Raw genomic sequence first — 17,382 nt, 5'->3', positions numbered from 1 at the left:
CAAATCTCCGTTAGCAAGTTAACGCGGATCGCCCCGTGTGTGGGGCTGCACGGCGCTAACATGTTAATGAGCTAACCGCGCTAATCTGCTTAGATGTGCAAAGGTTTCAGCTGAAGGCACTATATGCATCACCTTGCTGGTGCAAAAATATAATTTAATACCTGACAAAATCGGGTTATCTTTGGCATATTTCAGCTTATCGTGATTCAACTTTGATCGTCTGTAGACAACGGTGCTTGATCCCATGAGTAAGGTGCTTGAACGATTCATAGGCCAATGTGAGATGACTTCATAAAGATAACACAGAAAATGAGTTAAAAAGCAGCCAATGTTCAAAGAAAAACTTAAAAGAGCTTCAGAAAGCCTGGAAAGTTTTTTTTTTCAAGACCACTTTAAAATTACAAGTCTGGATCCTTGGAAGCAAAATATGGAATTGAACTATTAGGGTGGCTCGTGACTTTCTCATCCTTACAAATTTCTTTGGTAACACCTAACAGTTTATACAAGTAAGTAATTATGAACGGCAATAACTTACTTACTAAACTAATACGTAGTACTAGCCCGTTAGTGAATGATAAAAAATACTCGAGAGAATTTCATCTAAAGGTTACAAATGGGCGTAAGGCGTTTGAACATAGTGGACTGCACAGCTGTGTCAGCATATCCACAGCATATCCATTCATCTTCTGGGAGGAATGTTTAGCGGCTATTTACATTAATTCAAAAGACATTTAGCATATAGGCCTAAGAAAAGAGGCGGCGAGGCAGAACCTGAAAACTTAACAAACAAATTCCAACTTGAACAAAACATCTTAGTGCAGAAGAGAGAAGAGAGTGTGGCTAGCCCAATTTGGAGATGATAAAATGTTGCTCTGTACTCTTCTTTCCTGGACAGATGGAGTCCAGTAACTCCTGAGGACACTTTTGCAGCAACAACTGGTCATACATATAACTTGTCAGCTTTCACAGCAGGCAGCCAATAGATTTCTCTTTCCACAAACACCGTTAATATATAACAGCCTTCCGAGCCTTTTATCTCGAACATGACGTAAAATGAATGACAATCCTATTTTTGTGTTTGTAAGAGAATTTACTATGAACAAACGATTACACATTTAAACACCAGTTAGCATACCTACTTTTTCCATCTGGTTTTGGTTACAGTGCATGTGTCATTCTTTAACTGTGGCCTGAGCTGACATCAATAAAAAGCTCTACAATGTACCCCTGAATTTGCAAACATCAAACCCCAAATAGTCTCCTTTAGTGCATCATTCGATTTTCTTTACGGTTTTCGGTTTCAGAATTATATGACGGAGTAACTTATTCAACCCCGTCTTCATCTCCGCTACAACTAAAAAGATGAACAGCACAGCTCTCTGTAGCACTCCGGGCCAAAAACAGTCGGATATAAAATCGCGCTTTATGGACAAGACCTCGAGCAGTATTAGGTGACATTTTTAATAAGTTTCAGGTCAAACTCTGACACGGAGGGGGCAGTAAAAACTTACATCTATTCCACTTTTTCTGTAACATTTAATTACAGTTTTAAAAAGTGTTTGATGAGTGGAACCTGGGGTAGTAATGAAGTTGAAGGCAGTTAGGTATCCATTGATGCCTGTATTCAAAGCACAGGCTTGCAAGGCTGTGCTTTGTTCCTAATTTTAATGACTGGGCGGAGGCACAAAACTCCCTAAGCATTTCAATCAGGGAATATGTGCTAAAAGATTGCAGGCCTATATTTTTACCTTTGTACTGGGAAAAACAAAAGACTAATGTTGACTAATTGTTTTATTGTTATATTTATCAAGTATTCCCTGTGTCAGATAGCCAAGTACAACAAACAGCCTGGTAGTTGTTGACTACTGTAGACTACCTTTTGCATAAACTAACAGGGAAACTTTTTTTCTGTGTGCTGTGTCAGCCTTTAGTTAAGCTGTCAGTTACTGTTAATGCCTACCTGATCATCAATAACAATGCAGGTTATGTTCAGCATGCCCATGTGCGTGTGAATGTTTTCATGCAATAATGTCGTAATAATGCAGTGATGTGAGAAAATAGTGGTGCTGGTGGCGAGGGAGCACTGCCAGCCCTGACTTTACAATCATAAAGACTTTGAAATATTGCTATAAGCTCAGCCTTCTTCATCTTAATCTTTCCGATGCCAAATTATAGATGTCCTTTATGATAGATAGACCTAATTCCACACTTGCATATACTGAATACTTGTCCGGGGGACTTAACACAGTGACCAAATATGTAAAAAAAAATATCTTATGGTTGTAGAAAAAAGGGAAAATTAAGGGCTGTAACTTACACACTGATATCTTGTGGTGGTTGTCTTTGCTGGGCAACATCTTCACACCCCGGGACTTAAGTTCAGTCATCTTCTTCACTGTAGAGAAAACATAGAAGAGAGATTGGAGTGACATGGCAGAAAGTGATGCCCACGTAGTTCAAAAAAGGCACTGCAATTATGTTCAAATCAACATTTGCAAATCAATTGTGAAACTAATGAAACACTGTAATGTTAGAGAAAGAAGGTTCTGGTTTTAAGGCTCCTGGTTGTCTTTTCCCTTTGGAGTTTCATGTTCTCCCCATGCCCATGTGAGCTTCTCCAGTTGCTCCGCCGTTCTCCCGCACCCCTAAGACATGCTTGTTAGGTTGATCGGTGAGTCTAAATTGGACTTGGTGGGAAATGGTGTGGAAGTGGATGTGAGAGAGCGTGTTTGGTTGTCTGTCTCGCTGTGTCAGCCCTGTGATAGACTGGCAGCCTGTTCAAGGTACACCACATTTTGCACTGTGTCAGCTGAGAAACGTTAAAGCTCCCACAGCACAAGATGATAATCAGAAAAAATGGATGGATGGATGATAAACTTTTAAATCTAAAAATGACAATAAAACTGAAAAGACCTAGAACACAGATTTATGTTCATTTTTAAGAGTCACACCTCTTACAGTGGTTCATATTCAGAAAGCGATTTTGACAATCACCATATTTTTGATTGTGGAAAAAAGGGTTCTTAGCATAACATCACTGTTTCATTAACAGGATGCAAGGGCATCCGAAAACACTCTTTTCTATACAATAAAAAGATGAAGTTTAAATGGGTTGAGTTTGGTTATAATTGCAACGGAGATTAAAAAAAGGTAATCAGAAACAGGAGACTTGTTTAAATGCATATTTATTCGCCAATTTTCAAAAACACTATCAGTATTATCTGAGCTCCCCTTCACAGTCGTCCTGTTTAATTACTTTGACGGTCCCTGACAATGGAACTTCACTTGTTTTCCAAATGTGTTTTCATCCCTTCCTCTGATTCAGCTGCAGTTTACTTCAAAGCTTATCTGAGTCATGTGTTAAAAACTCTGTTTATTATGTGTCTAGAAGGGGAAAAAAGTCGGATAAAAAAACTCTTTTATTTGATTTGTTAAACTGATTAAAGAGGAAGAAAGAAAAAGGTATAAGCATATTTCAAGTAAGAAGACTAAGCTATTAGATGCTGGGTTTGATGTGGTGTGGCTGATTATTTTCCTACATATAAATAAAGGACACAGAAAAATAAATAAGGTAAAAAGGAGGCAATTAAGATATTCAGTGACTTTATCACTCCAACAAGCCACTGCTGTGGAATCATGGGAGTTGTCATGATGAGAATAATGCATTGAGGGATGGGAACAGTGGCGTGAGTGTTTAATCTAATTAAAGTATTAGTTTAACGCTTCATTCCGATCTTCGAAACATATTTACCTACCACTGAACCTGTAATCCCACTGGCTCCCTTTTCCAAATTCTTCCCTCATTTGTCTCTTCTTCTATCTTATTTTCCTCCATCGCTGATATTTCCAGCAGATGGCTGGAGGTGAGACCCTTAGAGATCACCTCTTTTGGTGGACGAGCTAATCCTTTTCCCCTGCTCATCCCTTCTCAAAGGTGATCCCTGAACCTCTAAGAGTAATGGAACAGGAAATGGATGCCTGGTACAAAAAGGATTTTGTGTTTGTGTGTGTGTGCGCGTGTCCACATGTATGCTTCTGTGCAATTATGTGGCACTCATAATAATGCTCCTGTAATCATCTTTTTTTTTCCTTTTTCCTGAAAGCATTCACAACTATTCTGTGGCAAATGGGCTCCAAGAATAGAATAAAATAAGAAAGAAGCTCATGAAGTGTCCAAAATGGCAGAAGTTCACAACTATATTCTGATTATGGCACTAACCAGTCATTTTTCTGGGTCTCCAAAAATATAAAGGATTCTTTGTTGGGATGACCAAGGAAGTATATTAAAATATTAAAATCAAATATCACAGACATGTAGCTACTGACAAAAGGCCTTTTTAGCAAACCTGAACTGAAGACAAAAAGTGGTCTATAATTTATTCAGTAAAATCTCTAATGAGCCTCCTTCTTTAAAATATCAACCGTTCTCATGGTCTTACCTTGGTATTGGGCACTGAAACCTCTTAACTTATGGTTGCCATCTGAAGTAAAGTGCAGTCGAAGCCAGTTCTTGCTGCTAATGATGGGCGAAGGAAGGTTCGGGCCAGTAAACCTGTAGGTAGAGACGGAGAGCTATAGACTTTTGGAGTATTACCACAGTGATTTAACATGCAAATGCAAATGTAGCAGATTGGAAACAGAGGTGATGCATTGCATATCCCAACACTCCTGCACACTGAATTTATTCTAGGTTAAAGGCAAGGTATGAACCAGTAACTCCAGCACCTGCATCGCCACTGATATACTTCTTCAGCATACAAATTCAACTAATGAATCTCTTCTCAACTTCAGATATTTTAAGCGTCTTCTATTTATTTTGTCAAATAAATCCCTGCCAACCAAGCGCACATACATACAAACTAAATCCAGTTATATCTGCCAGTGCAAGAAAGTGTCACTGCCTACAGTGTGCTTCTGTTTTGTGGCATAACACAATTATGTAATCCATCATGTTACCAATAAAGCCAAGCTCAATGGCAGACAATATATCGCAGAGGCTGGCAGAACCTGTCAGTCTTCCCGGTGATTGTCTTGTTTGTTTATGGTAATTATAGCAATGTTTCAAAATTAATTTGGCCATGACTTGCAGATGTTAAAATGTTACACCTTTAAGATCTATCAAAGGGAGGGTCTGGTACTTAAGGGGAGCTGTAATGTTAACAACTCTTAACAAAACTGTAGCCTGGTAAGAAAAAAATGGGACCGGGAAAGACCAGCACTGACATTAGCGGAGAAAATGCACTCCCTTTATTGCTTTGGAACAGCAATAGTGAATTACACTTCACAAACACTTATAGTGCCTCCTGATCTGTATGCTAATGAGGGCTGTTGCTTACCAAGCACTTCTTCGATTGTTAAAGCCAAAGCCTTTTGGGGGCACATCATGTTTTATCTTGAGACACACTAACATAAGCATTCACGAGCGCTCCTACACACATACAGTATGAGCACCGACACAGTGAGGGATACATTTGAACAAGGGTTTGCATAATTTCCAATTTCCCTACTGTAAACTGTATATTTTTCCCAGTGATGTCCAGCTCATCTGACCAACATGTCAGACCAACATAAGTGTTTAGAGTAGATACATTCTAAGGTGCACCTCCAACTATCTCTCCCATTAATAGAACTGGATACAACACTTAAGAAAGTAAAAGAAAATTACATCTAAATTTAAACTGAGCAATTAAACTAGATACCATGGGTGGGAATCACTAAAACACCGCTACACAATATTATCACAATACTTCACTCATGATTTTTTAAAAATATTTTATGACATGATGAGCATTGCAATACAATATGTTGTGATTTATTACCTTTTTTCAACTGCCAGTTATGTCCTCAAAGTTAAACTTTGTCAATCTTCATTTTTTCCAGTAAGATTAATTTTTCTCACGTCAAGCACATTAAAACTGCCACAAAAAATGACATAAATGCTGTCATAAACCAAAGTCAGTCTGCTGTTAATATCTTTGCAATAGAATGGAGTCAAGTTGGCAATTGCATGCAATGTGTTTCTGAACATACAGCAAATTAACTGCAATAAATCATCGAAAATCACACATCTGTTGCTGTCCACATAGATAGGAATTCACATTTGCCTACTACATCTGCACTTATCAACGACTATAACCAGAATACAATCAGCATTAGACCAGCTGAGTAAAGTCTTTTTGAACGGGCTCATCGACAAAGACTCATTTAGAAAGACGTTGTTGGCAGTCTGTTTGCATTTATAAATCTGTTATTTGCAGACCTTCCACAGTCTCTCTGACAGTGACTGTAGTCAGTATCCAAGTTAGACTGCAACTGTTTTCAGAAAGGTTGCGTCCAATCAATTGTCTTGTGGTTGTGAGCGTGCAACACGTATTTTAGATTTGTCAAGCTAAGCATGTCCAGTGTTGGATGTTTTTTTGGCAGAGTCGATTAAATGTAACTTTGCTTGGCTAACATTATCTCAGGATGATGGCGCATGACATGACCGCTCTAGTATTTTAATCCAATTAATAAAATATCAACATTTGGTGTCCTTGTATTGACACAATACTGCCACAGAAAATATTGTGATCCTATGCTGTATTATATTTTTTGCTCCCACCACTACTAGATACCATACTGCAATGGGATCAGCTATTGGATGATCTCATACAGCGTCTTGAAACATGGCATTCATTTCAATATCAACTACTTAAATACAAAAGGTTTTTGAAAGCATCACTTATGACTGCAACTCAGTTGTGTTGGCAATACCACTTCTTAGAACAGCAATGCATTCCACCTGTGTTGCAAAACTAAATAAAACGCTCATTTTGAGTACCACCAACATTCCAGTAAAGACTCACACAACTAGCTGAAAGAAACGGAGCGCACATAGGGCAAAAACCTGAGCCTGAATATGTTAACAAGTAGCTCAAGTGTTTTGCTTATGCTACAAAATGTTTCCAAGTTCTAGCTCTGACAGGTTTGCCACACCATGCAAGTTGATAGGATTGATTTGTTAGGCTTATTATGTATGGAAACACTAGCTGCCAGAATGCATTGTTCTTCCTACATTGCAGTTTCAGAAATATTCATAATACTCATACTCATAATGTGTATTTTAGCTTATAAAAGACACCATATTAACACGTTAATAAGAAAAAAATGTTTATATCAGAGGGGGTCATATTTAATGCCTAAACAAAGTTAAATCCATGGATATGCCACAAAGCAATTCAATCACATGCCCCGTCCAGTATTATACACACTGGGATTATCTCAGTGGGTTATTCCTTTTCCCTCCTTACACTGTGGTCTAAAGCCTGCATAGAGCAATCAAAATGAGCCTCAACCCTAAAGCTGTGTTTTTTGAGTCTGGCAATAATTTACAACAACAAGTGGGACACCGATAGTGTGTCTGCATGCCTTTGGGGAGGCTTGAAGAGAAGAGGACGGATAACGAATTGAGGGGCCTTATGTTGTGTCTGTCACATGTGCGTTTAAAGCTACACCACTAAGAAGAACACAGAAGATCCAAATCACCACCAGCTCTTAGCACCAGGCTGGGCACTGAAACATTGTGAGTACTAAATTTCATATCAGTGAATTACAGGAAATGAACACCCAACTCACATTTATGCCCAAAGGCCTACAAATGCCAGATTTAATGTAAATCCTCTATTGTGTTGGAGGTCACTGCACTTATCCAAAACTCCCTTTAGATTTAAATGCAATCAGGTTTAGTTTCATTAGAATGCAACACTAAACCTCAGACTAAAGTTTAAAAAAAAGAAGCTCTAGCAGAGGATAGCTGGATAGACTGAGAGATTAAGAAATCGATAAATACAGAATGAGGCGTTGACCATAAAAATCATTTCAACCCAAAGTCACACCTGCCTTTCACTGCATGCCCTTTGCTTTGTTCAAAAACTTAATGTTTTAAGTTGAAAGTAGAAGGCAACGCAAAAAGTCCTCATGGAGGTCTCCTCAAGGGTAATGTGGCTACTTCTATAGCTCCTTTTCCCTTCAACCTCTTGCTCTCTGTCCGGCCATATTAGATTTTATGTGGAATTGTCCTGAGAGTGCAGTACTAAATAAGTTTCCATTTCCAGGCCCCAAAGCTCCTGAGTCTGAGTCACTCTTTTGATGATTGTCCAAGAAATGTATTTTGGAGCAAGGCAAGGTGATAGAGGAATCCAGGGGGAGGCAGAGGGGGGTATGTCTTGCACTTAACTGTGGTAACTGTGGGGACTGACCTTCGAACATTACACTGAGACACAGAGGCTCCTGATAAACAGTTTTTTTTGTTGCTATCTTTTAAATGAATGCTATCAACATTTCTACAAAGCCTGATAAGTTACAGTTTAAATGTATAGGCGACATCCAATTAAAAGGTACCTAAAGGTGCGTATGCATAATGCTGTTGCTTAGACTTGTATTTTCACGATAATATTATGACTGAAGGTCTTAGGAATATGCAGGTCCAGTCAAATCCAATTACAAAACACTAGCACAGAGGTGCTTTCCATATTGATGTGATGTGACTTATTAAATTGTTAATGCCTTTCAAGGTTTCGAACAAAGGTCATCGTCGTCAGGCAATTCAGCAACCTTTTCCAGTGAAATTGATCTTTTTTTTCCTGCTTTATATTCATCGTTTCATGTCATCTGTTTTCTGTTCTTGGGCCAAAGTGTCAAATTGCTCTATGCATAATCAGTAAATGGGCGGAGTTTGGGTGCCAAAGGTCACAAGCTGCACATTAGGATCAAACGCTTTAAAGGGTCTTTCAGTGCATGAATTCGCTCCGCTATATTATCTGATGACCATACATGCGTGCCTGTGTGTATGTGTGTGTGAAGAACGTTCCTATTAATTGCACCTACTTAGGCAGATCAATCAGAGCTCTGCTCAGTATGCTGGTCCAGGCACTTATAGCAGACTGGGAGGGGTCACAGTAACTTTACAGCCAAAACTTTCAGCATTTTAATGAGGCTATGTGAATTATAACACAGGTCAGCTTATCCAGATGTATGTGGAAAACACATGCTTGTACCCGCACTTCCAGCTCTGAATACAAGTAGAGATATTGATAAATTCTCTTTCTCCCGCATTGACAGTCACTATACATACTCTAATGCACATTAGAAAATTACATCCATATCTCATCCTGCTGAGGTAAACTAATCAGTGTGGATGTCCCTTAAGTCCAGAATGGTAGTATTAAAGCTCTGGCAGTGGAGCTGTAGCTATGACCTTTATATGTTACTCTGAGCAGATATACTGATGGTTTAACCGAACCACCCCTGCTCCAAACAACACAGAACCCTCAATGCTGTCCATTCATTTCCTCAAACGGCAAGCACCCAGGCAGTAAAGAACATCAACCTTACACTGGAAGTTAAAGCCAAAGCACAAAGAGAAGCCCTTTGGAGAATTACAGCATGTCTCATGGGTGTGTGCTTAACTGGACTGGAGCGCTCAGTGATAAAAAGGGTGTTGCAGTGTATACCGAAACATTCACTGACCAAGCAAAGCTGCAGACCCATCAGCGCCAACATGCCTAGTTTATCTGTAGATTCCTTGCACCAACACTGTTCCTTTCTCTTCCCTCAGCCCTCATGTAATATTTATGGGCAGACCTCTGGCCCCATCAGAGAGCCTTGTTAAATCTCCTGAGGGATTCTTTTCTTTCTTTTCCCACAACTCATTTTCTACCCTCACATAACATATGATATGGACACTGATTGTAAGAAATTTTCTTTTGGGAAGAACAACGCACTAGCCTTCATCTTTGCTTCCATCTCCTCACTGTATATTTGCAGATTTTTCATTTTTCAGTCTTATCTGAAAGCGCTCTACAAATCACCTACAGTGTTTAAGTCATTTTACAATTACAAGGTTGGAGATAACGCTAAAACTGCCATTTGACCAAATATCCTGCAGTTCATAACCGGTCGTCAAACACACATTCAAATCCAGCCCGAAATCTGTTTTTCAAAGACAGGAGTAAAAGGCAAGTGTGCTTTTGTTGAGGATGTATTTTTCTAATTTTGGTACCCATGCAAATTAAAAACTCAGTAGCTACTCTGGCATGATGATTTATTTCTTTCATCTAAGAAGAGGGTTATTCAGCAGCCACACAAGCACAAGTGTTAAGCTAGGAAAGTAGAAACTCATTTTTCTCCCAGGGGCATGGTATTCACATCAAACAATAGCCTCTTTCACACTGCACAAACTTGGACTAATAATAAGTTTGTGCAGATGTTAACAGGAACTTATCACCCCTGTCTGTTTCTACTGTGAGGTAGGATCCATATGATCAGTTGAGACCATGCCAAAACAGCATAAAGTTTGAATCTAACTATAGGTCTTAGGGTAATACAGCATGTGATAATCTCCTGAGTTGTGTCCACGGGCAGAAATGTTTCACTTTATTTCATTTTCATGAACACAAACTTGTTCTGAAGAGTCAAAATTAGTCAACATTAGGTAACTCAAGGTCAGAGGAGGTCTAAGTACACCAAAGACTGAACTCCAAATTCCACACTATCAATGACACTTTCCTTTGCACTTTGATTTTATATTTTTATTCACTGTTTAAATAGGTCAAGGCTTTAAAACTTCTCAGTTCAGAGTTACGAGTAGGATACTTCATGTGGCTGAATGTGTCACACCTGCAGTGTGCAGTATGTATGAGGAAGTTGGACTATATCTGTGATAACCCCGTATGATTAATGGATGGAGCTTTCCCAGTACCTGTGATGCTAAAAGAAAATAATGCAGCTGTTATAGAGCACTTTGGTTTAAAGAGTCACAGGTTAATTCACTACACAATCTTATACAGATCTTTTTTATAATATCAGAATTATAATTTCAACTCAATTCAAGTTATTTATACAGTGCTAAATCACAACAACAGTTGCCTCAAGGGGCTCTACATAAGGTGAAGACCCAACAATTATACAAAGAAAACTGAGAAATCCAAATGGAAGCTGGTTCAACAAAATGGCCTGACAGCTAAAGTCTTTGTCTCCCATTTTACTTTTAAAAACTCTAGGAACCAAATAAGCCTGCAGTCTGAGAGCAAAGTGCTCTAATGGTCATCAAGGATTTAACAGGGAGCCAATGAAGAGAAGCCACCATAGGAGAAATATGCTGTCTCTTTCCAGCAGCCGTCAGTACTCTTGCTGCAGTATTTTGGAACAACTGAACGCTTTTCAAGGAGTTTCCTAATAACAACAAATTAGTCCAACCTAGAATTAATAAATGCATGAACTAGTTTTTCTGTGTCAATCTGAGACAGGATATTTACAAGTACAAAAACCTCAGTTTTATCTGAATTTAAAAGCAGAAAATTAAAAGGTCATCCAGGTCTTTATATCTTTAAGACTTTCCTGCAGTGCAAATAATTGGTGCCTGTTATCTGGCTTTATGGATAGATAAAGTTGAGTGTCATCTGCATAGCAAAAAAATGTATGCTATGCCTTCTCATGAAACGTCCCAAACAAAGCAGAATTGGTCCTAGCACGGAACCCTGTTGAACTCCATAATTAACCTTAGTGTGTTTAGAAGATTCTCCATTTACATAAACAAATTGGAGTCTATTAGATTGATATGATTCAAACCATTGCAGCGGAGTACCAGTAATACCTACAGCATGTTCTAATCTGGACTAATCGAGGTCTAGCAGGCCTATAATTAGCTAAGACAGAAGGGACAAGAGATGGCTTTTTAAGTAATGGTTTAACTACTGCCAGCTTGAAGGCCTGTGTTACACAGCTGATTATTAGAGATAGGATGATCATATTAATTAAGATAAGTTAAGTCTTTGTTGCCATTTCACAGTCATACTTAGTACAATTGGAAAACTGCCCCACATCAGCACTAAACACAACTAAACACAACACAATAAACATTTAAAGTGAAAGAAAAATATATAAATTTGTGCAAAAAATGTGTGAATAATAAATTCAAGAATGAATGTTCATTGCACATTACATTGCATCCCCAACATGCAGATAAACATGTCAATTCTGGTCCGATTGAAGGGGGGGGGGACCAGGGAAAACTAATGTCTGACAATGTTTTGGCAAAGTTGCACAATATTCAATATAAATTTTATAGATGTAACTGGGTGTCATTACTGCTCATGTGAATTATTATTTTACAGAGTTTACATTTACACTTAGCCAGCAGTTTTAAATATCCCTCAGTGTTGTGTGCTCTGCTTCCTGGTAGACAATCCACTGTGGTTGCTGGTTTTCTCAAGATTCACGTCTCAGAACAGAATCACCAATTACCAGAGCTCACTGGCAGGTGTGCCACCGAGTGGGGGAAAATGGTTAGACGGAGATATGCTACACAAACACACCAAGGTGTGTTGTGCCAGGAAGTGATACTACCTACAGAGTATTCTGGCTGAAGCTTTGAAGTAATCTTAACTAAACTAAGATCATAATTCAGTCCAGTGGATGTCATTGTGTTTAGTGTTGCGATCCAAAACATCTCAGCAGCTCTGACAGACTATGAGTTGAAGAGCTACATGTTTTCACTAGAGTTCAGTGAAATGTTTGGCATACTTAATCTCTTTCACTTTGAGATGAAAAACTTGCCCTTGAGGTATGTTGTTTTTCAAAGTCATCTCGGGTGGTTGCTGTTGTAATGAATTATTGCACTCCATGCGGTTCCTGTAGACAGAAGTAAAAATGCTTCCATCTTGGTTTAGAGGTCGTTAGGCCAACAAAATAAATGGTGCTGAGGTCACACCCACTGTAAATTTCCAGGAAGAACTACCTGAATTCACATTTGACACAAATCAACTGTTCTTCTACTGTTCCATTCCAAAATATTAGAATATCATTCAAAAATGTTTTCCACAGCTGTAGCTGTAAAAGTTCCAAATGACATCTTCAGACCTTTCAATGCACCACAACCATGGACACATGCATACTTGAACAGCAATGGAAGGTTATTTGCTACTTCAATACGAATTTTGTTCATTTTCATGTTTGTATTTTTTGAATATCCCCTATATTACTGGATTTTCATTTCTGATTTCTTGTAGTTTTGTAGTTATTTATCATATCCCTATTGAAAGATCTGATTATAATTTCTCCATTGGTTTTAGCTCTGTTAAAAGTTTGATGCTCAACACTGCTGAGATTATAAATATTTTCATTCCCTATGTTTTTTTGATCATTTCTTCTATGTAATATTCTATTTCTTTATGAAGCCAGTTGGCCAAGTCATGGAGTGAACTGCGGTAAAAATGAGGTACTTTGGGTCTTTTTTAACACAGCAAAAAAGCCAAAGAAATGTGAAGGAAAAATGGATCAACAGCACAAAGTCAGTTTGAGCAAGTAAAAAATTTAGTGCAGCTTGTTCAACAATTGATCCCAGCATCAATGAGATTTATTACTCTTTCTCAAAAAGTCAAGACAGGTGTAGACGAAGTCACAAAGAGCTATGGAATGGACTCTGAAACAGTCCTGAGAGAAAGCCATACAGAGCTTAATGGCTAACATTATTGAATGCTTTACTTCACCAAAATGACCTACAAAGGCCCAAATTACTTGTCTGGCTAAGATAAACTAAAGACAAACAGAGACACTGTCAGTTTTCTTCCCCTTTGTTTAATTTCTGCCAAATCCAATTGACATGATGCCTCACCATCATCTACAAGGAAGGTTGTTAAAGACAGGCACACCCGTATACCAATCACTCACATGACACAGTGCAAAGCAATATCGGTGCAGCAGGTATAATCCTCTGGGTACTGGATCTTTAACAGTGTAAAAACAAATGAGTTTCCAAGGTCACTCTTAAAAGTGGCAATGATAATTGAGCCCTCCCTGTAGATCTATCAAACACAACAATAAACAAAAGCCAATAATTTCCTAGGGCCGATTACAGGGACATTATCCTTCTATGCTACAGGGCACTTGAGACAGAGAGAAAGAGGTGCCAAAGCAACCATCACAGCGTGACAGATAAAAGCAAAGTAAACATTTAACACATAAATTATAGGAATGAACAAAAAAAGTCCAGGCGAGCATTATTTTGGGGAAAAAAGTCAATTTTCAAGGTTATGACTGGATTTAATGCGTATGATTTAAAAAATTAAAAAATAAAACACAATCTCCCACTACCATCCAAGCTCACTGAATAGATCTGACAGCAGCACTTCCAATGTTCAGTTTTAGTTACTGCTCTCCCTTACCTAATAAGTAATGTTCTCTGAAGTGTACAACAACAACAATGTAGAGGGAAAAAATGACAAGTTGTAGATTTAGAGAAAAGTGGAATAATCTTTACTTTTCTATTTTTTTTTCCACTTTTTTGGATAATATTAGCAATCAAATTACCAATACTCTTACGCTTTCACATATCTCCTCACCATCTCTTTCCTTCACACTTCGCTCCCCCTTATGGTTTGTGTGCATGAGCTGTTTTTGGGGTGGTTTTTTGTTTGTTTGTTTGTTTGTTTGTTTGTTTGTTTGTTTGTTTGTTTGTTTGTTTGTTTGTTTGTTTTTTTACAGTGAGTCTCGATGACAGTATTTGAGGAGACAGGTGAAACCATGCTAATGATATTGACCCGGGCAACACTGTCAAATCCAACAAACACTGTCAGCACATTATATTCCTCTGAAACAACAGCATCCTGAAATAATGTGTATATATACATATACATATATATGTGTGTGTGTGTGTGTGTGTGTGTGTGTGTGTGTGTGTGTGTCAACATATAAAAACAATTTGCACATGCATCTATGTTTGTTTCTATTTGACTAAATTTCATTTTTCCTCTTTGTATCGTGATGCACCCCAACCTACGGTGTGCTTAAATCACTGCTCTTGGTTTCAGTACATACTAAAACATTTTTTTATTAGTTTAGAGGTTCATGTGATCATTAAACGCATGCATGATTTAACAGCAGCCCATTAGTAACAGCAACTTACTGGCATTCATAAAACTAAATGGCATATAAACCTATGTTGCAATGCAATGTGCCACTGTGCACTTTTTATGATGAAGGCAGGGGATAGTGCAGACTCAGAATTCTTGCCTTAAAACAATAAGCCCCAAGGCTCCCACGGATTAAAGGTATTAAAGGGCAACACAGTACAAACTGAAATAAAGGCTGACATAAAATATAATGCAAGCTAATTAATCACAAGTGGGGGAAATAAAATGAAACAGCAAATACCATTAAAATCTACCTACATTTATTTTGAAAGCCTATTTGTGAGGAATTTAAAGGAATTGGTTATTTTTTTAATTGTTTTTTTGTCCTTGTCCTCCGCATTTCTTTTTATTTTCTTAACTAAAACCAAACCAACAACTGTCTGCTATAAAAGCAGGGAGTGAGGTTGGGAGAATAGTGTCACGGCGAGGTATACCGGCGTGTTTGTGAAATGGACCAAAAAGTTTTCAACATAAAAACAATGACATGACCGTGACGTAACCGTGAACAGGTACCTGCAAAAACTATGACTCCAAACATGAACTGGGACCTTTCAAAATAAAGGTAAGGATTAATTGGTAAGGATAAATTAATACTGACTTATTTGTAATGCCACAGTGATGAGAAAAACAAAACAAAACATGTACAATTCCACACTTGTACTTGTCCATTAACGTGGATTCAATGTTATTATGCAATCGCAGTTTTTTTTGTTGTTTCATTTTTGTTACACTTCTAACTTATCCACACAATTTACAGCTGCTTCCTAGGCTCAGTTACTTACCTCTTTTTGTTTGTTGTCTTTGTTCAAATTTCACTGCTGTAAACATCCTATTCCAAGATTTCCAAGTTGTTATTTGCAAGAACATGGATTCTGTTTGTAAGGAGTCCATATTATTGTGCTTGTACATGTTCTGGGAATATTGTTAAGTTCAATAGTGTAATGATTAAAAAAATTACCATTGGATTGTGAATATTATAAGTGATTGTCCGGAAGAATTAAAAGCTTAAAACTACCAGCATCTCTCTGTCATGACATATGTTAGACTTAGTGCTATCTGACTATCTGATCAAACTGCAATACTGTGAGTTTCCAAGAAAAAACCCCAATTGTTTTCCCATAGACCTAGTCATGTGTCTTGGTTTTTCAGACTTCAGCAAAAGGGAGCTGAAAACCAGCTGTATTAAAGGAAACACAGCAGAGAGATAGCAGCTGAATAACTGAAGTTAAACTTTGTTGTCAGGACCTTTGATTTGTATTTGTGATAACGTTATTTTCAGCCACTTTTGACAGCACTAACTCAGATGACTTCACTCTGGTGTAAGCATCTGAGGTTGCTTTTATGCAAATTAGCTTTTGCTGTATAGTTTTTAATCACACAATTATGTCCTCCACATTCAGAACAATCACGAAGCAATCAGGCACAAAGTGATGGCTCCAAAAGCAAGACAGCTATAGGAATGCTGACTTGGTCGCATACGTAGGAAAGGTCTATTCTCCATTATAGTGCTTTTTTGGTGCAGAAGCGAAATGGTGTCTTTTCACGGCGTTCTATGGATGGGATTTGCAGAAGTCTCCAGAATTTTAAATCAAATAAAAAGCAGTATTATCTACTTCTGGTGAAATATTTAAGGTGTACATTTGTGCCTTGCATCTCTTCCTCTGTGGATAAAATCTATTTTCTCTTTACAGAGGTTGATCTGATATCCTCGTGTTGGTGTTGTTCCCAGATCATCATACTAAATGTTGTTCCAGGATCAACATTGCAAGTGACCAATCAGAATGTTGTGACGTCATACTTTTGCGACTTCGGGAAAAACCGGCGTAAAACAAAAAACTGTACTTAAGCTGCGTGAAACCGCCTCTGTCCACCGATCAACGGACCCTAACCCTAACCCTTTAATAAACAGTAAGCAGAATTGATATTGTCCTTGCAACATTGGAATTTCATAAATGCACGAATGGCTTGGCACGCAAAAGAATAACGTCACAACAATGTGATTGGTCACTTGCAATGTTGAACCTGGAACAACATTTTCATGATGGTCTGGGAACAACACCAACACGAGGATATCAGATCATCCCTTTACAGAAGTCATCTTCTTCCACCCCATTACGAAACTGCTGCTTCTAAACTGGATGAGAGGAGTTGATTTGATTTGAGGCCGATCTTCCCTTTCTTTCCTGTGTGTTCCACAATCACAAACAGCATCACGACTGCGCCGTAAGTCACCACATTTACAAAATCAGTTGGATATACAGATATATCTCTCTGCCATGGGCTTGTCCTTGCCATTGCAAACACTAATATACATCTGTAACCAAGTTTATTGAGCCAATGAACTTGCAAATGACGCTGCCAATGTCTTTCTTGGAACATAATATGTATTCTTTCTCTTCTTTTTAAATCACTGCCTTTTAGTCTGATTAAATCA

At 38.2% G+C, this 17,382-nt stretch overlaps 1 protein-coding gene across 2 annotated transcripts in view; it reads right to left on the bottom strand.

Annotated features, from left to right (window-relative positions):
* Nucleotides 1–17,382, bottom strand: part of csmd2 (CUB and Sushi multiple domains 2) — a 263,474-nt gene that overhangs the window by 135,924 nt on the left and 110,168 nt on the right. For both annotated transcript variants that reach the window (XM_042226362.1, XM_014338052.2), the window contains 2 exons: nt 4,440–4,552; nt 2,318–2,395 (listed from right to left, as the gene is read on the bottom strand). In XM_042226362.1, the coding sequence (XP_042082296.1) occupies nt 2,318–2,395; nt 4,440–4,552 (191 nt within the window). The remainder of the gene's footprint in view (nt 1–2,317; nt 2,396–4,439; nt 4,553–17,382) is intronic.

This window comes from Haplochromis burtoni, unplaced genomic scaffold (assembly GCF_018398535.1).
Source record: "Haplochromis burtoni strain Fernald_Lab_line unplaced genomic scaffold, NCSU_Asbu1 Contig_208, whole genome shotgun sequence".
Classification (NCBI taxonomy): domain Eukaryota; kingdom Metazoa; phylum Chordata; class Actinopteri; order Cichliformes; family Cichlidae; genus Haplochromis; species Haplochromis burtoni.
Note: the sequence above shows the minus strand (reverse complement) of the source record. Positions and strands in the feature narration are given on the sequence as shown.